At 44.9% G+C, this 25,455-nt stretch overlaps 1 protein-coding gene across 1 annotated transcript in view; it reads left to right on the top strand.

Annotated features, from left to right (window-relative positions):
• The first annotated feature begins 8,813 nt into the window (after positions 1 to 8,813).
• LOC119394015 (vitamin D 25-hydroxylase-like) overlaps positions 8,814 to 25,455 on the top strand; it is a 64,029-nt gene continuing 47,387 nt past the window's right edge. The window contains exons 1-2 of the mRNA XM_037661588.1: positions 8,814 to 8,841; positions 9,856 to 10,114. Of these exons, the coding sequence (XP_037517516.1) occupies positions 8,814 to 8,841; positions 9,856 to 10,114 (287 nt within the window). The remainder of the gene's footprint in view (positions 8,842 to 9,855; positions 10,115 to 25,455) is intronic.

The raw sequence follows: 25,455 nt of genomic DNA, 5'->3' as shown, positions 1-25,455 counted from the left end.
TTATCTGGGTTCGTGTGGTCCCGAAAACCTGGTACATTCCAATGATGACGTCGTCGAGAGGGTTGTCCAGGCATTTTGCAACAATGGCGCCTGAAAAGTATGGCGACGAGATGAGTACGTCGGCTTCCAGGGCCTCAGTGGTACTACCATCAGCCAAAAGTAAGGTTACCATTGTACCCGTCAATGCCGTATCCGGGACCAGAAAGCGTCGTACGACTACGCTGTTGCTGCCTGTGTCACGTAGAACAGATGCAGCCTTCTCAAACATTACTCCTTGCATGACTGGCATGTCGTGGCTGCTTAAACTTGGGCTTCGAGAAGCGCGTGTACCTCGCTCTTCATCTCGTAGCCTGGAGTCTTGACTTCTGTTGAAGGAGCGACTTTTCATGGCGACACAACCGGCGACTTCTTTTGTGCCTGAGCCCTTGCGTCTGCAGTCTTGCACATTATGCCCAGTTTTCCTGCAATACGGCAGTCGCAGGAAGCATACGGCAGTCGGATGTTTTGTGCCCATATCTGTCACAAACGAAACATCGGACTTGAGTCTTGCCAGAACTACTTCCTTCTTTCTCTTTTGTAGCACGTTCTTCCGGCCTTTCCTTGAACACCAATATATTCTTATGCCCTTGTGCTCCCATATAGTGATCTGCGGCTTCAGCGATTTCATCAAGAGTTTGATAGTTTCTCTCTCGAAGAAACAATGTCAGAAGACGGCGGCAATTCTGAAGCAGTGGATGGCTAACGATTATGTCTCGTACCGCTTCAAACGTCTTTCTTCGGATGGCCATTTCCATCCAACGGTCGAAGAAACTCAAGAGTCTTGTGGCATACTGCTTCGCTCTCTCCTCATCTTGGGGTTTGCTCAGCCGGAACTTTTCCCTGTAACCCTCAGCTGTGCATCGGAAACGTTGAAGTAATGCCTTCTTAGCCTTGTCATAGTCCACTGATTCTTCAGGGGACAAACCACCAAAAACTTTCAAGGCGTCACCATCCAAACACAAGCAGAGTGCGGTGGCCCACATGTCTAGCGGCCATCCCTGACCGGTAGCGACGGATTCAAACCGTTTAAGGTACGCGTCGAGAAAATCGCGATCCTCCTTGAAGACGGGGATCAAACTGTGGGGGTTAGTCATCATCGGTGACTCGTTTCTTTCCTGTCGAGCACCAGCATCTCATTCCTGGCTATTTCCAGACTCGGCCAATTTTACCCGTATTGCTAGGACTCGATCTTCCAGCTCCAGGCGTTCCTTCGTAACCTCTCGCCCTGCTTGCCTATCGGCCCGTGCTTTCTCAGACTGCTCGTCCACCCAGGCTTTTAGTTCTGCGTCCTGCAGACCCATGCTCTGACCCAACGTTACAAACTCTGCCGAAGACATTCCGAACCCCTTCAATTCATGTACACTTTACCACACGGTTTCCTCCCTTCGTAGCAGACGTCAATCTGTCGTGTATTAGGTTCGAACGTTAAATACTGTCACTGAAATAATTGCTTCAGTGGCATAGTCAACGAAACCGTGTGGTGGAAAAATATTCCTTCACTATTTCTAAAAATAAGTTAAAGAAAAAAAGTACAATGAAGAAAGGAAAAAAAACGATATCTATACAAAAAGAATAAATAAGAGTCCAAATACGACTACAAAAATTAAAGTCCTGCAAAATTGGCAAAGTTCCTCTCACAGTTCTGGTAGACGTAGACGTCGGGGTGTTGTGGTGATGCTGCGGCGAGACGTCGGTGGTGTAGGCGTCGGTAGGGCAGGAGAGAAGAAGACCAGTGCTTCCTGGAGACTCGGTCAACGGGTCAATGGAAGGCCTGCCAAGTGCACCCTGGAGACCATTACAACAGCCACGTGGTACAGTAGGCGTCGCCCTTGCGGGTCGAAGAGGTTGCCATCGAGTCTGCTGGCTCGGGTCCGGAACCCAACTGCCTTGAGACCACCTCGAACATAAAGCAACGCACGTCTTCCCTTCGACGGTCCAAAAGCCAACCACCTCGTCTTCCTCTTTCTTCCCCGCCTTGCCCCGTCCACAGCATTTTCTTTGTGCGCTCTTCTTTTTCTTTGCTCTGATGCACTTCATGTGCTTTCGCCTTCGACGTCTCACCGATAGAAAGAAACACCGCACTTTAAGTCCAAGAGTAAGAGTCCAATTCACAGTCCAATGCTCATCACAGTGCGATTGCCAGCGCGCGCGCGGGCACGTCGCGGCATACCGGTAACTACGCATTCCACGATGCGCAAATCAGCCAATGGTAGTGGGCTTTGGGTTTGTGGCATTTGACTTTAAGACATCGTTCGTCGAGAGAAGAGCAAGCACTTTCTAGCTGGCGTCGTCCAGCAGTGGACAGAGATAGGTTCACGATAATGGTGACGTGACCAGGTGATCCTCTGTTCTTTGCAAAACAACTTGATAGAACAGTAAGGGTTTGCAAAGCAATGCCTAGTGCTAATGTTGAAAAAAAAGTATCGCTGATCCCTCCATCGCAGGAATCGGTATAACACGAAAGTCAACCCTATCTTCATAGAAATAGCTGATTGTTTATTGTGCAGAGTTATATGAGTGCTTTTACACTGTCTATTGGTGTTTCAAAGCTATAGCACCGTTTGACGCAGATGCACCCGCGTTGACGCCTATCCACCCCGACGACTAACGTTCATGGTGTTGACTTAGGACTTATGGTACCTGGAATAGTTAACATACAGCCGGGCAGCATAGGTTGAATCCCACGTAAAAATGGACTCAACAAGCGCGTAATGAACACTGGAACTCGATATGCACTGATTCAAAGTGTCGTCATCTGACGAGACGTGCGCTCCCAGTAATAGGGTAACCTACGCCTGTACTCATGCATATGCCACATAGTGCTTCAGGAACGTGAGAGGCAGAGCTCGTAGCTTGAGCTGTGAAAGCGTTCCGCTAACCGCTGGCGTCTCCTGCTGCACCTAATAACTCTCTGCGCCACATTCGCCCGTCAACATCATCGCCTTTCTGTTCCGCTTATTGCAGCAATTTTATTAGCTTATGCTATCGCACTCGCAGCAGTAGGCGGCGGAGAACCGCCGTTGCAGCATATGGAAGCTGCGCGACTCTGTCGACGAGTCGTCACGTTAACATGACGCGAAAGGTAAAGCACGTACTGGCTTGTCACCAAACCGAATCATCGCGCACGGCGCATTGCACGGGCCGTGGAGTTTCCTACAATATTGCATTGAAAGATTTCGTTGCGCTGAAACTACCGAAGCGCTCTCTGTCTGCACTTGTTAAGGACTGACGACACGTACGCGTTGCAGCGCGTCAGCGCGTGGCGCTTAGACGCGGCGCTGCGCCCTCTCTCTATGGAGAGAGAGGCGCAGCAAGACCATCTTTACCACAGTGGTGCGTGCCTACATTCCTTAGAAGCACTCCTACGCATCCCAAGAAATAAGAATAATATCCGCTTGCCTTATTTACACTTGCAACACTGTTATTCTTGCACATTAGCGTTTTTGCATGAGAGCCACAGCGCCGGCGTTCACCTCTACATGAATGGTTCAATGTTCAGCAGGAAAAGTGGCTGTTCGCGCGAAGTCCATCACAAGAATACTCACGAGAGCGCATTTGACATCAGCGACGGCTGCATTATTGATTGTTGCTGGGCTAGTTTATTCATGTTAACTGGAATACAAGAAGACGCGTGACCACCATAGAAAAGATATGAAACAGAAAAGGGCGCCCTTTTCTGTTTCATGTCATTTCTATGGTGGTTGTGAGACTATTTGTATTCCAATTAGAAGGTTGTAGAGCGGCGTGCCCTCCCACTCCACAGGAAGAGGGCGCGCCGCGTCAAGCACCACGCGCTGACGCGCTGCAATGCGTACGTGTGGTCAGGCCTTTAGTGTAACGATGCAGTACTTCACCGCTTCTAAACGGCGACACCGCCCCGCCAATGAAGACCACTGTGAGAGCAAGGTGTGAGATATAAGGTGCATATAAGGTGTATGTGAGTCCGTGGCGCAGTGCTAGGAGCGGCAGGCATCTTTTTTCGCGGGCCAAGAGGTCGTGTGTTAGATTCCCTGGTCATCCAAATCAGCGAAACTTTTTCTTGGAATTTTTTTGTCATCTGTTTGTGACGTCACTTCTGTCACGGAAATAACAGTCAAGTCTTGGTGAACCCCGACATAAAACACTTTCGCGTTAAAATTGGTCGCAGCAAATGCTGCTGACCTTAAAATACATTAACGCTCTCTTCAAGTGTACATCAATGCATTGTACAGACTGTAAGATATGCGGCAAAAGCTTGGAAGCTTAGACATACATTTGGGAAGTTAGTGACAAAGCGACAAGTGATGGAATGAAAAATATTAGGTAGGACATAACGACATATGAAAACAGCGGTGTGGATTAAAAAGCGAACAGGGCACGTCGATATATTATCATAGCGAATGGAATTGCTGTAATGAACTGAAGTTATATAAAACCTCTGGTGGCATTAGATGGAATCAGCTCGCGCAAGGTAGGGGTAATCAGACAGCGTTGAGAGAAACTATTGTCCGGCAATGTGTATTGTTATTATAAGGGCTCAGTCCAAAGGTTCGAGAAACACATTTGATACGGCAGAGTTGGAGGTCGCTTGTTGAGAGAACATTTTTTCATACGCTTAATCTCGGGGAGAATAGTGCAGTAGATAAACGACTGGCTCAAAGTTGTGATATGACAAGGCGGTAATATATTTCTTGCTTGTGGAAATGAATAGGTACACAGTATTACACCCGTAATTGTGAGATAAAGTTTAATTTTTGCTAAGTTAAATTTTATCTTGTAATAAACTGCTTAGCTACTATATGCTATCCGATTTCTGCGCATGTGTAATTGTCTTTTTCTAGCTTTCGGTGGGACAGTAAGGCCGTGGAGAAGGTATATTTCAGTATTGAGACATTTCCTTTAATTTGGGCACGTATTTTTGCTGCATATGGCCTCCTTGCCGAATTGTTATAAGAACAGACGCCTCGTTCATGTCATACGATATTTAGCTTCCTCTTCTCTTGGGGATCTACAGAGCAGAATAAGAATATAATTTACGCAATTACTTGAATATCAATAATGACTTACTTCCGCTGTTCAAAATTCGGTGAGGCCACCCTCAAGAGAATATTGTCAAGTGTGTCTATTCATCAGTAATGCACTTCCATCCGGCGAAATAACCTCATCAAGCAGGGCAACGGCACAACTTATGTAACACGTATAGTTTCGTTTCGACTTGTACGTGCTTAATTGCAGTAAAGGTGCTTGAACAATGCCTGTTCTTTCTTTTTTGCTAGCTGTTTGTCGTAATAAGTTTCCTGTATTGCATTTTTTTCTGCCTCCGATTTCAGAGATCAAGTGGTCATTGCTCAGAAGACGCAAGACAGCAACCGCCACCGCTCCTTCATCGACATATACCTTAGAGAAACGCAGAAGCAGGCAGCCTGCGTAGACAGTAGCATAACAAGTAAGACAAATCAACGTTTGTCCGGCATTTCAAAACATCTTGATGAGTGCTACAGTTTATAACTGACTGTTCCACGACGCTGCTGTCCCCATTGTCGAATACTGAGTGCTATGCCGATACGCTTACAAGGCGCTTGTGTGCTTTAAATGTGAAGAGCAATTTGCTGCGCACATGGATATCAGATATGGGCGATGTATCTGGCCGATGACATCATCCATCAACAGTGCATTGCATGTCGTTTGTGTAGAAGCTGTCAGCACAACTGCTCTCGCCGTCAGTGATGGCACGTACGGAGTCGTCCACTTCCGCCTTAAACACCGCGCCGTGCGGCCAGCGCTCCGCGGAGCGCCTCTCGCGGGTGCTTGGGGAACTAGCACGCAAGCGCAGTGACAGCGGAAGATGGACCCTTCGCCGCATCGTCTGCTAAAGCGCGGCGGCTCCGCAAACTCGCGCTTGCTTTGTGGTGACGCTAACCTCAATCTTGTTATGCGCACGCAAATCGACAATCTGGCACGAGGAGCAAAGGCTGGACAGAACAAGGCACAGTCACAGCGCGTGCGTGCCGGATTCTCGATTTCCGCGCGCATAGCGAGGGCGAAGTTGGCCTCACCACAAAGCAAGCGCGATTCGGCGGAGCCGCCGCGCTTTAGCAGACGACGCGGTGAAGGCCCCACCTACAGCTCCTACTGCGCTTGCGCGCTAGTTCTCCAAGCACCCACAAGAGGCGTTCCACGGAGCGCTCGCCCCACGGCGCGGTGTTTAAGGTGGAAGTGTACGACTCTGTACATACACGCGCATGCGGCAGAGGGACATCAGCTTAGTGCTTATTCACACCGGATCGGAACACAAATAAACAGGTTCTAACTGCGGTTTCACGCGCCAGAAAAGCGGTGTGATTATGAGGCACCATATTGCAGGGCTCCAGAAATTTCGGCTTCATTAACATGCATCTAAATCGAAGAATACAGGCCTCTAACACTTCGCAATGCGACCGCCGCAGCCGGGATCATACCCGCGGCATTAGCATCAGCAGCTGAGTAACTTAACCACTGCACCACCGCAACGGCTAATAGCGAGACTTGAAATTTGACATTCTAGTAGGCTGAATCTCGCTGATCTAACCACTGTGATCCGAATCATGCCTAATCAGGCAGAAAAGAAACTCTTTATGGATATCTCGCGTGCAAGCAGGTGAGTTCATAAGCGTGGCACTTTTGGCACCACGTTGATGGTCTCCTGACGAATGCCCTTCGTGCAAAACCAGCCTGTTATGGCCATCTACAACCATCTACAACAATCTTAAGAAAAAGAAAAATGAAGGCACGCAAGTCGGCCTAGCTCTCAAAACCGTCCGGAACCTCAGGGTTTGGCTCTATTGCATCAACAACACGGCGCTGTTCCGCCGTTGTAAAATAACGGCAACCAGAACGCCGTATGACATCGTTATGTTCAAAACATTCATACAGCTGTGTATCAATGTCTCACCATTCTGTATGTCTCATTCTATTTGCATCGTGTATAATAAGGACCACTAGGCAATTTCTGTCGTATTTTTTTAATAAACGCCAGGCCTGTGCGGAGGCCTGCTTTTGTGTGAAACGGCCTGCTAGTTTTCATTTCGCTATTGAAGTGTTTATATTTTCATTTTGCTATCTCAGTGTTATTTCGCAAGTGTTAGCTGCCATGTTCGTTATAGACACTTATTGTGAGATTTGTTGAAAGGGACTTTCCTGCGCCAACCTGTCCTCTGTGCTCCGCCATGAGGTCACATCTTTATGATTGCCTTTATGATTCCAAAGCGAAAGAAAAGCTATGCTGATTGCCACATGCAGCAAGACCCCCTTTACCACAGTGGTGCCTGCATTGCTTAGAAGCACTCCTACGCGTCCCAAGAAACAAGAACAATATCCGCTTGCCTTATTTACACTTGCAACACTTATTCTTGTACATTGGTGTTTTTGCATAAGAGCCACAGTGCCGGCGTTCACCTCTACATGAATGGTTCGATGTTCAGCAGGAAAAGTGGCTGTTCGCGCAAGGTCCATCACAATGATATTCATGAGAGCCCATTTGACATCAGCGACGGCTGCATTATTGATTGTTGCTGGGCTAGTTTATGCATGTTAACTGGACTACAAGAAGACGCGTGACCAGCGTAGAAAAGATATGAAAGAGAAAAGGGCGCCCTTTTCTGTTTCATATCCTTTCCATGGTGGTCTCGCGTCTTCTTGTATTCCAGTTAGACGGCTGCAGAGCTCGCCGCCCTCCTTGTTAGAACCGTCACAGGCATGGTCAAACTTCCCTGACTTTAATATAGCTTTCTCCTGTCTGAATTCTTCATTTCGTGGTGGACATAATGAGCGATTAGTCATGGAGTTAACACTTGTCAATCTTCGGGCAATCAAGAAAACATTCAAGATAACGAATGGGGCGATACGTGCCGTTGTGGTATATATGGTGACATCCACGCGGATGAGGGCATGCTGTCTACCCATGATGGCATCCACTGTATCGCTATTACAGGGGTTTCAAACTCACCTCAGCGAGCGGGCCGCAGTCACGAAATGTAGTCGCGCTGGGGCCGGGACAGTGAAGGAGGTCAAAGCAGGCGGGGGCTGGAACGAAGCGTCTTCTAACATTGCCGTTTGGAAGGCCCTTCCGAATATCATATATGGGTCACTTCTGAAAGGGACATCTATGTCGATCGGCAGAATTACAAAAATCTGGATGCCGATTCCGAATTATAGAGTTTTTGTTGCACGGCTATATTTCAATGCATGGTGACAACATGGGTGCCTCACTAAAAATATGGGACGAAGCGAGCCATGTGTGGGCACCGGGCCGCTAGCAAAAGGTCGCATGTGGCCCGCGGACCGCGTGTTTGAGAACCCTGAGCTATAACATTGCTTAGAACAGACGCAAGTACAAATCTTCTTTTGCTATCCTGTGAAATTACACTTGCAATCATAATGGTACTGATCGCAACACGAAACACAGGGCAGGTGAGAGAACAAAGATGCAGCGGCTGTCCTGTGCCTTGTGTTCGCGCTCAGTACTGTTATGAATGACTTGGTCCAACTTGCTCACCTTGCAACCTCGTACACTTGCATATTATTTTATGTAGGTGCGGGAGCGTTCCTTGGGTTCGATCCCAATCGCTACGCGGCTGCTTGGAGGGGTAATCAAAGTGCTGTGGACACTGCGTGCAGGTTCTTTAGAGAAGCAATGGTTTCGCAGACAGGAAGTCACATCTGTGTTAGTGAGCGAACTGGCCTCGTATGGGCGTACAGTCACATTAAAAGCTTCATTACCAGCACTTACCGTTCAGTGAAGAGAAAATACTGGGACCATGACCTCGGCCGTCCGTGGCATGGCAGGTAATTAGAGCACTGCTGCACTTTGTAAAGGTCACTTACCCCGGTATTCTAGAACGTTCCCCAATCCACGATGCATCTCGAGTCGAGAAAGCAGATGGGCTGAACTGAGTGAAGTGAACGGAGGTAAGTTCTGTGACTGATAGTACGATGAATGCTACTATGTGAGTACGTTGTCAACCATGAACTAGCCCGATTTACCGCCATTTAGAATGTCATCACTTGTTCTGTCTTTCTTTTTCCATGTATTTCTTTTTTTATTTCTTTCACTGCCTGCTTCTCCTTCCGTCAGTGTGGAATAACAAACCAGGTGCACTGTGGTTAACTTCCTTTCCTTCGCTTTCTTTTTTCTTCCGCATTATAAAATCATTGGTGTAACGATGTGGCTGCCGTTATTCACAGCCCTTTTATCAATCTAAGAAAAAAGTATGTATTTGGGCAGTATTTCTGCCACACATCTATAATCGTCATCCACCTCGCGTACTTTCCTCGCGTTATCATCGCGGTCCCGGTACTTCCCGGTCACGAACGACGCGCGCGTTATCAGCGTGACATAGCATTCTTGATAGGAAAGTGACGAGAGCCGGGTTTTCAATAAAGGAAACTCGCGCAAGCCGGATGACGATTATTGTTGTGTGGCAGAAATACTCCTGAAATACTCGATTTTTTCTTAGAGTGTATACGATGCTGCAGCCTTGAAGAAGACCAGACCGCTTGTCAAAACATCGGCTCCAGCGGTAACCCGTGTTCACGATTTTTTTGTTATGCAGTATTGGTACTCTGCACTTGGAGCCAAATGTCATTAGTCGAATTACTGCGACATCGGGGCGTAGTTATCAATCTTCCTCTGCCGGTGCCTCCAACGTATTCAACTGCGAGCCACTGCGCACCTGCGTGCTTGTTCCTGAAGTACTCAAGTCGGGCATTTCGTGTAGCACGCTTGGAGCGCAAACATGTTCGTTGGGCATAGCACTGACGCATTTTGGTGGTAAGTTCGTATCGGTACAATTCACGCAGTGTCGTGCCTAGTGGGTAACGTGACAGACCTGCTTCTCGGCGGCACTGCGGCCTCCACGCTGTTCCTTCACTGGCAGCTGCTCAACCTGGCAGCGCGTGCCGACACCCTTCAGGCTGCGCTGCAGCAGGAGATCGACACCGTGGTGGGCCGTGGCCGCTGGCCTGCCTGGAGCGACCGCACGCGTATGCCTCTCGTCATGGCCACCATTTGGGAGACCTTTCGCTGGAAAGCTGCCACGCCATTGGGCATACCCAGGGGGTGAGTGGAGCGCCGCCCCAGTTTTATTTATTTATTTGTTTATTTGTAAATACTGCCAATCCCAAAGGCATCATAGCAGGAGGGCATATACAGTAGTTGAATACAAAATAACACAAATTGTGATACAATGGAAACAGCAAATAATTACAAACAAAGTGCAAGACAAGAGCGATTAGTGGTATGTGCATATCAAGAAAATAGGCTCGCATAATAAAACCGTAGTCAAGGGAAGGAAAACAAAAGAAACATGAAAAAAAAGAAAAACATTTTGAGACCATGGTGTAAGCATTTTAACATAGTGGAGCTTTAGCGCGAGGGGACAAATGCATCCTGTGGGGCTTCAGGTATGGAAAAAGAAAAAAAAATAAGAGCAGAAAGTGCATTAAGAAAAAAACAGGTGACAGGTGCAGTTTCATACATCAATAGGAGGGGGAAAAAACAAACCATCTAACAGGGTTCAAGGTTCGCTTTCAAGTGCAGTTAAGAACTGTGTTAGTGATGTGCTTTCTATTATATGTAGGGAAAGGTTATTCCATTCTCTTATGGTCAATGGAAAAAATGAATTTTTGAAACAGGCGGTATGGGAGGTGTATTCAGTGAGCATCTGCGTAGGGTTAGGTCTGGTAGGGCGTGTTTGTAAGCTTGTGATGAAGTTTGTGGCATCAATATTTACTTTGTTATGCGTAAGTAAGTACATAAATTTCAGTCTAGCTATTCTGGCTCGGCGCTGAAGAGTATCGATACCAGCAGTTTCCATTAACACCGTAGGTGATTCATGTGGCCCATACTTGTTAAAAATGAACCCTATTGCCTTTCTTTGTGCGCCTTCAAGTTTAGCGATGTCTTGTTTAGAAAAAAGAAACCGTGCGATGTTTGCGTACTCTAGTATCGGTCTTACAAATGCATTATAAGCCAACAGTTTTGGTATCTATGGGGGCTAATCGAAGGCGGCGTCGGATGAAAAAGAGTCGTTTGAGCGCGGTCGCTGTTATGTGGCCTATATGACTACTCCATCTAAGGTCCTCAGTTATCGTTAATCCAAGGTATTTATGTTCAGTGATGGCGCTTAATTCCGTGTTATCATTTTTCTACGGGAATAAAGATGTATTCTTTTTCCTCGATATTATGAGTAGGGTTGATTTTTTTGCATTTAACGTCATTTGCCAGTCGGAGCACCATTTAATTACTGTTTGTAAAGCGCAATCAAGGGCTAGATGATCTTCATGTGTGTTGATTACATTATAAATAATGCAGTCATCTGCGAACAGTCTGATTTTGACGTGGTTGGTAGGTCGTTGATGAAGATTAAAAAAAGAACCGGAGCCAAAACACAACCCTGTGGAACACCGGATATCACTTGGGCAGCATCAGACGACTGGCCGTCAATTTAAACAAGCTGTAAACGAGCTATTACGTAATCAGTTATCCAATTAATTATGGGGCCGTCACCTAGCCTTAACTTGAGCTAATAAATTAGTTTCTGATGAGTCACTCGGTCGAAGGCCTTTGAAAAATCTAGTAGTATAAGGTCAATTTGTTTTCTGGAATCGATGCCCAGGGACAGATCGTGAACAAGTTCCAGACGTTGTGTCACCGTAGACAATCCACGGCGAAAGCCATGTTGGAAGGGTGTTAGGATAGATTCAGCGTCAAGGAACGACGTTATGTGTTTGAGAATAATGTGTTCAAGTATTTTAGATGCTGCGCATGTTATTGAAATAGGCCTGAAATTAGCTGCATCGTACTTGTTTCCTGATTTGTGTACAGGAGTGATTCGAGCGGTCTTCCATTCTTTTGGAAGCCTACCAGTTCATAGCGATTTGTCAAAGATTAAACATAAATACTTTGCGACCCATTCTGCGTATTTCTTCAGAAATGCGTTAGGGATATTATCAGGCCCAGAGCCTTTCTTGGCATCTAAATTAAGCAGAAGATTGAGGATACCTGACTCAGTGATTGTAAGAGGTTCTATATGTTTCTTAGCACATGCATCCGCATGAGGCATACTGTCATTATCGTGGGTGAAGACTGATTGAAAATCATTATTAAGAGCGTTCGCAGTAACTAGGCTTTCGCTCGGGGAAGCTGTGTTTTCATCGGACGACTTAAGGTTGATGTAGTTCCAGAATTTTGTAGGTGATATTTTTATGAAGTTATTCATTTTGTGAGTAAAGAAATTTTCCCTTGCGGCCTTTAAAGTTGCTTTCAGACTAATCATGGCATCATCAAAATTGTTTTTTGTCGACACAGTAAATTTTTTCTTAAGTGATTTTCTTAGCTGTTTAACTTTTCGTTTTGCGTGAATGACGTCACGCGTTATCCATGGGTTGTGTTTCTTTATCTTTTTCGCTTTTAAGGGTACAAACTTATGAATGCAATGTGAGACAATATCTTTGAACATATGTCATCATATTTCAATATCAGTTGAGGCCTGGCAGGCAATTTCGTTGAAGGAGGATAGTTCGTGTGAAAGGTGGTCGATAATGCTAGTATCGTCAGCATTGTGAAAGTCGGGAAAGGATTTCACCACCGAATTGGAGCCTTTGTTATTGACTGGTATACTACACATCACCATCTTGTGGTCGGATATTCCTTCTGTTACCTCTATTTTTATTTTCTGGGGGAAAGTGACTGCTCAGGAAAATCAGATCTAGTATGTTCCCACCAAACCCATGATAGCGAGTAGGCGTATGAACTGCTTGGTGTAAGTTGCAATCTAACATAATATTGAAAATAACATCTGAAGGGGCGGAATGATGCGCCATTGTTAACCAGTTGATATCAGGTAGATTGAAATCCCCAAGAAGGATTACTCGGCTCTCTCGAAGATGATTATGCATGTATTTGTACAACGAAAGCATGGTGTCAGTGTCAGCAGTGGGACTTCGATAAACACAACCGCTAATTACTGAATAGCAACTGAGCAAAAGTTTGCAGAATATTGCCTCTACTCCTTCAACATCAGGTAGTTGCATAAAACTTAATTTTTTGCTTATTAGTAACGCAACTCCACCCCCACGTGTTTCTCTATCTTTGCGCAGAATCGCATAGTTTGGGGGAGTTACTTCCACATCTAAGATATCAGGGGATAGCCATGATTCGGTGATAGCTACGAATTGTGGTTCAAGCGGAATGAGCAGATCTTCCAGGCAGTCTTTTTTGTTTAAAATGCTACGCGCATTGATGTTTAAAAACGTTATTTCTGATTCGTATTCCGGCGGCGCGGGCGCAAGGTCCGTGCATCGTCTTGGCTGTTTTTTGACCGATCTTCGGTACTATAGTTAGGTAGCGCAGGAGCGATGTCATCTTTTTCGCTGTCCCAAACAAACAGTTCTCCGTTTATGCGTAGTTTGTCGTAGCTCATTATGACTTTATCTCCCGCATGTTTGAATTTCTTTGCACAGTTCCATAATTTCCCTCTTACATCACGAACTCGGCTTGAGAAGTCTTCGCTGATGGCAAAGCTGGAGCCTTTTAATTTGAAGCAGTTTTTAAGCAATCTGTTTTTCTCTTTGTGATCAAGCAGCTTGAGTATAACCGGTCTAACCTTCTTTGTAGCTGGTTTGCCTAATCTGTGAATTCTTTCTATCGCGACAGGTTCTGTTTTTAGGATGTCACTTATTATTTTCCCGTTAACAATCGTATCAAGGGAACTCGGGTCTTCATTTTTCTCTTCTGGGATACCATGTATAATCAGGTTATTTCTTCTAGACCAATTTTCTAAATCATCTAGTTTCATCTCTAGTGTAGAGACGAGAGTTCTTAATGATGCGATTTCCCTCATGCACAATGATATCTCATTTTCAAGAGCGGGTAGGCTTTCCAACTTTTTGTCAATGGATGCCAATGTTACCTCTTTCATTTCTTTAACATCGTTTGCTATCTGCCGAAGCTGCTTGGAAAATTGCGTCATATCAGGTCCAGTGTTGGTCTCTACGTCACCAGCAAGAAGCAATAATTTCCTAAGATACGATCCCAAATCACAAAACAGAACAAATCAGCCATGGGCACGGCAGCACAACTATGCAAGGGTTGCTCGTTCGGAAGCACTTGCCATAACTTTTTCTCACCTGCACGAGATAGATGAACGGATTAACGAGACGCATCCCAACCGTGCTGTCGTGTCCATGAGCTGTTCGAGGGTCGTGGGCCATTCTTATAGCCTTGTGGGTCCATTGCGTCATCGTGGTGGCGCCATGGTCGTTCTCTGAAGTAATTTGAACGACGCTTTTCGTCCTTGGTTCGCTACGCTATTATGATGAATTAAAACTGCTGTTTTGGCTTGAAGGAAAGAAGTGTTAATTTTTAAGGGCTCGTTTTTCTTTGTTATACACAATATTAATGAGCACTAACAGACAATAATGCCAAGGAATGTATAGGGGATGTAAGGCAAGTGTGTAGAATAAAAGTGGACGAAAATATAACTTGCCGCGGGCAGGGACCGAACCTGCGACCTTCGAATAACGCGTCCGATGCTCTACCAGTTGAGCTACCTACCGCGGCGGCCATCCCCCCGTCCACTATATAGGGTATACAGGGTGTCCCAGCTATCTTTAGCCAAGGGATAAAAAATACTATATTAGAGGCAGGCGAGTGAAATCAGTTGCAAATTGCTGACAGCCACACTGCGCACTAAACAATTGTTTTTGTTTTGTAATTACCTAATTTGTTAATTAGGATTATTTAATTAAATTGCCAAATATTGACTTTAGGCAAGAAATGCTGCTTGCAAAGTTCGAGAGCACCTTCAGAATCCCCAATTGCTTTATTTGCGACAAAGAAAGTCTCGCGTATACATTTTTTTCCAAGCTGCAAAGAAAGGCCACGATTACAAAAAGAACTACGTGACAAGCGCATTCGCGCGCCGCCAAAATACTGCCCTCAGCCGTGCTTTGAGCGAACGAAATCAGCTGCGGCCGCGACTCGCCATCTCCGTTGCAGCGGTAGGCCGATAAGTTAACGGTGGTTTCTTGGCCCGCGCTCACTACAACTCGCACCGTCACGCGCGCCAACTGGCTGGCAACGGCCCAAGAAACCACCGCCCACTTATCGGCCTACCGCTGCAACGGAGCCGGCGAGTCCAGGCCGCAGCTCATTTCGTTCGCTCAAACCACGGCCGAGGGCAGCATTTTGGCGGCGCGCGAATGCGCTAGTCACGTGGTTCTTTTTGTATTTCGCGGGCTTATTTTGCAGCTTGGAAAAATGGTATACGTGAGACTCTTTATCGCAAATAATGCACTTCGGGTTTCCGAAGACGCTCTCAAACGTTGCATGTTGCATTTCTTGCCTAAAGTCAATATTTAGCTGAATATACGAACAGCGCAACTGACAAGGACAGAGGAAGGTAACAACACACAGCGCTGACTTTCAACAATGATTTAATAGCGGAGCGAAGTACATATATAGTGAAAAAATGGACATGCGTAGAAGGATGCAGTTAACAGCCACTTCGATACAATGCCAGCAAAACTCTTGTCTCTTACTGATTGAGCTCGAAACCAGTACACATCTTAAAAATGATCGAGATACGCAATCTCTTTCTGCAATAGCGCAACTGATGGGGAACTTACACATGTACCGTCAAATTTACTTATGTGATAGGCCTCAATTAACTCACGCGTGGCCTGCGAGTGGTGCTTGCCTACTACCTCGCAACGCTCAACGAGGGGCATGCAGCCGCAGTCGCGGCAGTGAATTCCGAGGTGTCCTTGAACCGCATTGTGCACATTATTATTATGCTCTCTTAAGCGGTCATTCAAGCACCTTCCAGTTTGCCCTATGTATTTCTTACCGCAGGAAAGCGGAAGAAGATACACGACACCAGTAGCACAAGGAACAAAGCGCGTTCTGTGATTCACAGAGCATCTTACTGTATTTGCAGCTGGTTGATTCATCAACTTACAAAGCTTCGATAGCTTTTCCGGGGCGGAAAAGACAACAGTGATGCCAGCGCGTTTCCCAATTTTTTTCAGCCTATGCGAAACGTTATGCAGATAAGGGGCTGCAACACAGTTCTTAGGAACTGACGCATTTTGAGGCTGAGACTGCCCTCCTTGATATTTGAATTGCTTCAAAAGCTTTTCCGCAACAGCAGAAATCAGGGCAATCGGGTAACCAGCGCTCAAGGGGCGCTCGACCTGTGCTTTGAAACTTCGTTACATCGAGTGCGGGCATGACCTCCTAAGAGCGTTGACGAGGCAAACATTGATGATACCCCCTTTTCACCAGTTTTGAATGAGCTGAGTGAAAGGGTAAAATGTGTTTTCCACTTCTCGGTGTGAACAGCCAGCACAAATGATCACTCCGAAAACAGAGCGTTAGGTCTAAGAACCTAATCGAATTACCCGAAAGGTAGCTCATGTGTAAGTTCCAGTGGAAGCAAGTGATCCTTAAACAAACCTAGAAGTCTAAGTCAACAACTTCAAAATCGGCCTCCGAACAATCTACAAATACAATGAAATCGTCAACAAACCTACAGACCTTCACAACAAGAGACACGTCAAGATTTTTTTGAATGTGGCGGTCCTTGTGCGAGAGAAAGATGTCACTCAAGACTGGTGCCAAACAAGATTTCCATATTCGACCTATAATACCCTATAGTGTAGATACTATATAATACGTGCACTTCTTGTTAAGATGTTTATGAAATGGAAATACTTTGCCGAGAGACCGACCTACGGCGCATATGCCAATGAGTGGCAATTTGCTAACATAGATCCCGGACAGACTGGTTCGCAGCACACTCGTGCGACATTGTCTCGTAAAAATCGCGAGAATTGACAAAACTCAAGTCTACCGCAAGTCATTCCTGTAGAGAGCAATAAATGTGGGCCTACGTGTATGCATACGCAATGTAAATACCTAGTGAAAAACACCAGAGAAAGACACTGAGAATAAAGCGACTGGAATGGTCAAGCAACACAGAAAGCTTGGTATTACGATAAATATGATGTGATGCTTCTAATTTGTAAATGAGTGCAGGTAGAAGCGATAAGGTTCCAAAATGGAGTATCGTGCTTGAAATCGCAGTCTTTATCGAGGCTGGAAATTAACCAAAAGTCATTGCGGCCCTTGGCATGTCGGACACACATAAGAGCCAGGAATTCGGCAACACAAGTTCATGCATATTGGCCTTTGGATAAAGTGAGACAAGCGCGGAACAAAAGTAGGTTATAAGGAAGGTCGGGGCAGCCACGCACTAGTGACGCGAAGACTGAGGAAACAGCGGCCTCAGCCTCACTTCCCTTTCCAACCTCTTGCTACACCGTACTATGCATGGCTATGCAATGCTTTGCTCTCTCCCCTTTCCCCCCTGTTCACTTTCTCATCGCCTTGCTATTCCATACCATGCATTGCTATGCAATTCTTTACCCTCTCCCCTCCTTCCTTCCGACCTCACCACCTTCACATCAGTTCTCCTTACCATCTCTTTCCTTTCCCATCCCCTTCTCTTTCAATGAGAAGCTTGGTACAGCTGTGCCAAGTGGTTGCTAGGAAACGCGCAGTGATGTCATAGCCAGGCGCCGTTTCTGGTCCACGCAATACGGACAAACGAAAAGCTCAAACAGATGCGCTTTTAATAAAATTTGAAGCGCGTTGCAATGAGACGCCAAGATATTCACCCAGATATTCACATAACACCGACGGACGAAATGTACAAGTAAAACAGCGTTGGTTTCAAGAGAAAAGAGCAGACAATAACACCTCACTAACCTGCGTCAATACAGCAAAATTCCCGGAGCTGAAATATGTACGCTTTGGGCCTTCATTGGCCGCGAGAATTTCTCTGGGTTCTTCACCCCGTATTTCCATGAAAACTTGGCGTTTCGCTAAATGGAATCCGTTTTATCCCGTCCCAGAAGACCCGGTTTGTTCACTGATGCACGAAACATGCGAAGTCGCAGTGTTCCTTTCTTGCCAGTGCGTTGACAATGAGGCTATCCGAACAAACGGGTGGCCGCAGTTTCCTAACCGTCCTCCAGGGGGTTCTCCTGACATCCGCTTGGTGGCGCCTATAGGCGTTGCGGATAAGGTGGTGGTAAGTTGCTATGTAAAACGTAAAGCCACTGTAGCTGCCATCTGTGTACTTTGCACAGGCCTTCGAAGGCAGCCTTTTTTAAAGGCGAGGCATTTCTTTGAGTACCAGAGGAACTTTGACCGTATCTATCTATCTATCTATCTATCTATCTATCTATCTATCTATCTATCTATCTATCTATCTATCTATCTATCTATCTATCTATCTATCTATCTATCTATCTATCTATCTATCTATCTATCTAACCACCTACAACTTTGTGCTCTCGTGGCCATCTGTCTGACTTTGTCGATAACAAAATTAGCATAAGAACAGTTGTGTATCACGAACACGATTAACCGGTCATCACATGATTTGTCGCGTGCGTCATGAAACCCTTTCCATCGGCCATGTGAGGAACACACCCACATACCTCGTCCCATGAAATACGGGTATGAGCCACAGTCATCACTAGGACATCGAGAACAAAGTTTGGAAATCTTTATGCGATAGTGTTTAGCATTCCGTGTTGCAGAAAATCCGGTGCCGGCGTTGGCCACATTGTCGGTGAGCGAAAAATCTCGATGGACACTAAGGATAAAAATTGCGATTCGAGCTGCAATGGAACCCTTGCATTCTGCGTGGCAGTCAATTATTCTACCAAAAAGCCACGGCAGTGTTTGAGACTACTTCGGAAAAACACAGGTCGTGTTTCATTGTGCTTCAAGTATTGACTATCCCATTAAATAACAAAGTAATAAACATTACATATATACTACTATGTCTCAACAAGGTATAGTCAAGCGTTGCTCGGCTACGACGGCTACTTATAATGTGCAAATCATTAGCGTGTTACGTTTCGATAAAACTGACGCCTGTATTTTAAGGTGAGTTCCGACGTTAGATCGAACCATAAGCTGCCCTTTAGGCGTCAATGTAGTCGACATGCCTGGTAAGCCCTCAATGTACCCACAACTACATAACGCACACAAATGCGTTGATCCACCTCGTAACGCTTGGATCTGAGGTGAAGAACATGCTGCGTAGGCAGCCATGCGGTGGCTGCTTCGCGCGACAGCGATTCCACGATGCGTGGGATGTGCTGAGATTTTTTGTGCCACTGGCGCCACATTGACGAATGTTCATTGCACGTATATTGCGATTTTCCAAATATCGCTTCTTGCCCGCTGCAGTGCACTGCCACGCAAAAAAAAAAGAAAACCAAGAGGGCCTACATCGTTCCGGTAAACGGCAGCGACCAATTGTAATGATGTCCCAGTTACTATCCCTTAGAAAAGGGGCTTATTATTCGCTACTTGAGATGTCGAGAGAGGGGATTAACCACGACGTCATTACGAGCAGTCGATGCCGTTACTTGGAAATCATATTCTGCGGGGTGTTTGCCGCTTTGTTCTTTGGCTGTATCCGACTTAGAGCTCATAAAATTAGCGGCTTGATGTGAATGCACGCCAAAATGTCAATTAAAAGATTATCCGGCGCATCTACGAATTGCATATGCTCTGCAAAAAGCGGCTCCACTTGGAAGAAAACGCGCTATTTCTAGCACCTGCCGTGTCGTTTTCAGGGAAACAGGGGCCGAATTCGCAAAGCTTTCTTTTCCCTACGCAATTTCTTAGCCATGAATTTTCGTATCTCGAGGGAGTACGATAGCAATGGTGCGAATTTAATTTACTCGCCACTTTTGAGGGCAAGGAGGCAGCGCGAAAGCTGATGAAACGACAAGGAAAGAAACAAGTACGCGCAGATGATAGCAAGGCAGCACGCGAAGCGTCTAGCATCGAGGGTATACGATGACAGCGAATGTATTTCGCTGTATATCAGGTTCCTGTTCCGGGCGTCTGCTACAGTGCTTACGCGTTGCCGCGTTGCAGCAGACATCCTGGGGTCTTGCGCGAAGCCAAGTGCTCGTGTATCATCGATGACCATAGCTAACAAAACTTTAGTTGCTCGATGGCGTTAATAATCCGTGCGCTATCTAGTCAAGTGCAGGCGAACAACGCTCCAGATGCATCGCATCTATAAACCGCGCATAAAGTGAAAAATTGATGGTTTGAAGATGTGACCGTAACGTCTCCCCCTGTTTACCACAACCAGTTTAGTTAAGTTTTCATGAAGCTCGCTGGCACTCAACTAATTAGGCATGTTCGAGCACGGTATGGTGGTTGCCTTTAGGGTGTTTTGTAGCTAGACGTAAAATGTTGCATTTCTTACAAACATCTCCGTACAAGACATAGGAGCGAATTTTGAGCCTACAGAGAACTGTAAAGGAATATAAAGCAGCAGTGAGAAAGGTATCATGAGCGCAGGTTCAATTCGCCGCAGAATTTTGACAGGGCCGGAATGCGAGAGCAATCGTACACGCTTAGATATGTGAACGCGTAAAATGAGGAAGATTCGTCGGGAGGCTTCCATGAGCTAGTGCTTTTCAGAAAACATGGCGCAGTCACTTCGTCCTTGCGGAGTTGGCGTGAGCAAACATAAAAGAAACGACGTTCAGTTGTCTCGGCCTGAATTGACATGACTGCACGTGCGCCTGGATTCACAGGGCGCGCGTGCTGCGCGTTCGCACGATTAACAAAAAGAAAAAGAAGAGACGGCGTTCGCGTTACTTACTAAGGTCTGGAACTGGATAAGTAAAAACAATTATACTTGTTTAAATACTAAAGTAGCTACATTTATTCCATGTAATACGAGATCTGTTTTAGACTTATCATTCGCCAGCTCAAGCCTTTTTATCTCTTCTTGGGCTGTGGTTGATGCTGCAACAAACAGCGATCACCGTCCCGTAGTTATTGACATTAATATCCCCTTGGTCCCAACGGAATGTCAATCGCACACTTTTGTAAATTACTCGCAATTTAAAAAAAGTTTACAGTCAACGCTATCCTCTCTGACTAACACTGAAAATGAAATTGCAGCCATGAGTTTGTGTTCTGTTTTAAAAAGCACTATGAAAAAATCACAGTTTACGAAACCTTCCACAAATGGAACGTCTGTAAGTGCATGGTGGAATTCTGATTGTGATCGAGAGTACAGGCGCAGAAAGGCTGCATGGAAAAAACTTTTAATTAACCAGAATCCTACTAATTGGAGTAATTATAAATATGCCAAAGCTAAATTTAAGAGAATTGTTTCCGAAGCTAAAGCTAAACATGACGACAATCGTTATACTTTTCTATCTAAAAGCAAGAATAAACAAGCTCTTTTTAGATTTCTTAGATCTCGTAAGGCTATTCCTTCTCCTATTAACGTAGAATCAGTTGTTCCAACCACAAAAGAATTGGCTGATTTATTAGATGATATTGCATTGGGACTAAAACAGCGATTTGCCTCTCAATTACAAACAAAATTCCAAAAACCTTTAGATGTGAATGATTTCATTGACGTAACCATAGAAGAACTGGCGCATGCTGTTCAGTTACTCCCGAATTCAACCCCCGGTCCTGACGGTATTACGTCAGGCATGTTAAAAATATTATTTGATGTGTCTCCTCAGAAACTTCTTAATCTTGTAAATCACTCACTTGGAAATGGTTGGATCCCTCCAGAATGGAGACTTGCAAAAATAATTCCCTTGCTTAAGAAACAAGGAGCAGGTACGCATATTGATAATATAAGACCTATAGCATTAACTTCGCATGTCATTAAATTAATTAAAAGAGTATTATACATTAGAATCATTAAATTTATTGCAGATAACTCGTTATTGAGCCCATGTCAGATAGGATTTAGACCTGGATACTCCATATGGCATGCACATGTAGATTTAGAGGGACGTATCAAGCTTGCTCGCCACAAGCGGCAATTGGCAGCATTAGTCACTCTAGATTTGGCTAAGGCGTACGACAGTGTCGACCATGTCATCTTGCTCAATGCCTTAAAAAACTTGAATTTTCCGGGATATATTATCAATTGGTTGTATGAGTTCCTAAACGGTAGGAAATTTTATTGTTCCCAACGTGGCTTATCATCCTCAAAATATGATCAATCTAGAGGGGTCCCTCAAGGTTCAGTTCTTTCCCCTGTTTTATTTAATATTCTATTAAGCTCAATTCCTTTGAACAATAACGTTACAGTTTATGTATATGCAGACGACATTGCATTCTTCGCTTCGGCAGGTAATATTCATTCACTGTATGCAGTATTACAATCATACTTGGGAAGTTTAGAATTCTGGTTTGAACATATTCGAATTACTCTAAACGTTAGCAAAAGTTCCTTGATTGTTTTTCCATTGAATGCTCCAGTTAGAATTTCCCTTCAGTATCGTCAAGAAGTAATTCCCCAAAATGACTGTGTCAAATATTTAGGAGTTTTTTATGATGAAAAACTCAGCTGGCGCAAACACATTGAACACGTCAAATGTAAGGCAACACGCGCTGTTGGGATGTTACGTAAGCTTGGTCACCACCCCTCTGGGCTACGCAGAGACAAACTACTTATGATTTATCGGATGTATGTTCGACCAATTTTAGAGTTTGGTTACATACTATACTCAGGGGGGCCTGCATACAAGTTTCATCCCCTGGTTCTCATAGAGCGAGAGGCCCTTCGAAGTTGTCTAGGGGTACCAAAATTTACAGCAAACAGTATTCTATACCTAGAAGCCCGAATCCCCACTCTAGTTTGCAGATTCCGCATTCTCACCGTCAAAACATATTTAAAAATTTTTGCGTCCTCACAAAGTCGAGTACAGTTTATATTCGTAGCTGAATCGTCAACGTTTTTTAATGAGCCTTGGTCTCGAATATATAAACCACAGGTTTTGTTTGTACAGGACCAACTAGAATCATTAAATGTTAACATACGCGACATCGTAGCAAACGATAAATCATCGGCCATAGCAAAAATTGAATTTGATGATATCTTCCCATCTAATGCCAAACTTTTACCTTCTAGATATTTAATAGGATTGTTAGAGGATCATTTACTTCGATTGGGCATAGATAACATAATTGCCACTGATGCATCCATGTGTGAAGAGAAAGCGGGAGTGGGCATATTTTCAGAGGCTTTATCATGGTCGTACTCCTTGCGCCTCCCAGATTATACTCCCATATTCGAAGCTGAGCTCCTCGCAATTATATTAGCCCTTCGAAAACTACCAGTAAATGAGTCATCAGTTGTTATAGTTACTGATTCGCTGACAGTATGTACATCTTTATCTTCTACTGCTTCTGAGTCTCCCGTTCTAAATGCATTCACTTCCTTAATCCCAAAAAATTTGAGTACTGTGCGATTGGTATGGGTCCCAGGTCATTGTGGCATACTAATAAACGAGATGGCAGACTCTCTCGCGCGGTGGTCTCTGGGTGGTCCTATTTTGTCCATTGTACCTGATACAGCTTTTATTACTGATTCGAGATTTCGGAAGTATTCTCTAATTCAAGATGCCAAAAGTATGAAATTACCAGTTCCCGAATATGGTCATCTTTCATTCGGCTGGAATAATAAATGGTGTCCCACTCGAAGACTGGAAGTGGCTATTACGAAATTGCGATGCCGGATACCCCCACTCAATTTTTTATTTATACCGGTCTGGTCTGGTGCCATCTCCTATGTGCTATTTTTGTCAGGAATCTGAAAACAATGATCATTTCTTGCTTACCTGCCGTCGATTCATTAGGCATAGAAAAAAGCATTTCGAAATATTATTCAGAAACTTAAGAATTAATCTGAATTCTCAAAATATTCTTTCCCTTGGGGCATCTTCTCTTGGCTTCAGCAACAGGAACGTCTGCTCAGCCCTATGCGAATTTCTCGGTGAGACACGAAGAATTCCCTGTTAACTTATTCCTTAACAAAATTTGATACTCCAGAATTCCTTTCATTCATTCGTTAATTGTTTCTCATATTGTGGTATTATTCTCCTCCTTATTCCATATCGACTAGTCATTCTTAAAATTTCGTTTATTCCTGCGGCAATTGATTTATTCCTCATTCTTAAAAAAATATATATTATTAAATTAACCGCCGGTTTCATGGCCGATCCCCCGTAGTGGGTAAGAGCCAACAAACGGGCACAAGCAAGCAAGCAAGTGTGTGGGAGCGAAAGCCATGCAAAAGCGAGTGAACGTGTGACTGTGCTTATATATAAGAATCGAAGCAAGTTAAGTGAGTAGTGATTTGATTAGTGAAAGTTTCTTTAAATGATAATCGAAACAAATTGAGTACTCATTTAGTGAAAGTGACATTATTGACAGTCAATTATCAATAGTTGAATAGTGATGTCGCACTCGATACAAAGTGCACGGTAATATAGTCACACTTGATGGCTTTAACCTTAGAGTCACCTTAGGCGAATGCACTAAACGTCCCAATTTTTTGTGCATTTTTAATCGAATTTCCCCGGACATTTTGCATTAGGTGTCTTTCGAGAGAAAGATAATATATATACAATGAAGTAAGTGCTACTGTGGCCAGCTCTCTCCTGAAGCACTGCAGCGGTGCTCGAGTTGGTAAAGCATCCGACTACAAGGCGGGAGGTTCTGGGTTCGATTCGCAGCGTGGCCAAGCACCCACCGTTGTTTTGTAATTTTTTTAATGGAAAAACAGATAGCACGGCCTGAGGTTATGTGTTGCTGGCATTCTTTTCTTGAGAAGGTGGTCATTCCGCTCTGTTCTTTCACTCCCCTTTAGACCCAAAAACGCTGCGCCGTGCTCCCTCCCGGATTGTAGAAATAAGAGTATCTTTTTTTGCTCTAACCACTACTGTCGCAAGAGCGCCCAGTCCCGAAACCCAGTTATCATACATGGGCATTACTTTTCACGACTCTGGCTATTCGAGCGCCGGTCAGACATCCCGGTGTCTTCAAGAACATCAAGAGACACGCGGCGAGCAAACTGCTTGCGGCCAAGATGACTGTCTTTTTCGGGACACGTTTCCATGCTAGTTGGGTGGGATTCATTACACGAAGCAGCGCAAAACGACAGGGACAGAGAGAAAAGACACACACACACAGTGATGTGCTTGTGTCTTCTCTCTGGGTCTCTGTCGTGTTGCGCAGCTCCGTGTAATGCCTCTGTCAATGGTTAAAAAGAACTGCAGCAGGCTATCGAGTTCTGACGAGAGGGTGAAACAGTAGGCCTGGGAAAAGATTACGGCAAATTCATTTGCGTCATTAAGGGCTACTCTTCCCTTGGTAAGTACATGAAAATTTTCAACCGGAGTTTATTCTTTATCAACAGCAGTTACAATATAGATGACAGGTAGACAGACAAAAATCCGCGTGTCCAGCTTGACTAGTTTTGTGCCCTTAATAGTAATTGGCAACACGTATGACAATACGTAGAAATACCACGC

Source organism: Rhipicephalus sanguineus, chromosome 1, assembly GCF_013339695.2.
Source record: "Rhipicephalus sanguineus isolate Rsan-2018 chromosome 1, BIME_Rsan_1.4, whole genome shotgun sequence".
In the NCBI taxonomy this organism is placed as follows: domain Eukaryota; kingdom Metazoa; phylum Arthropoda; class Arachnida; order Ixodida; family Ixodidae; genus Rhipicephalus; species Rhipicephalus sanguineus.
This window is presented reverse-complemented; position numbering and strand designations above follow the sequence as displayed.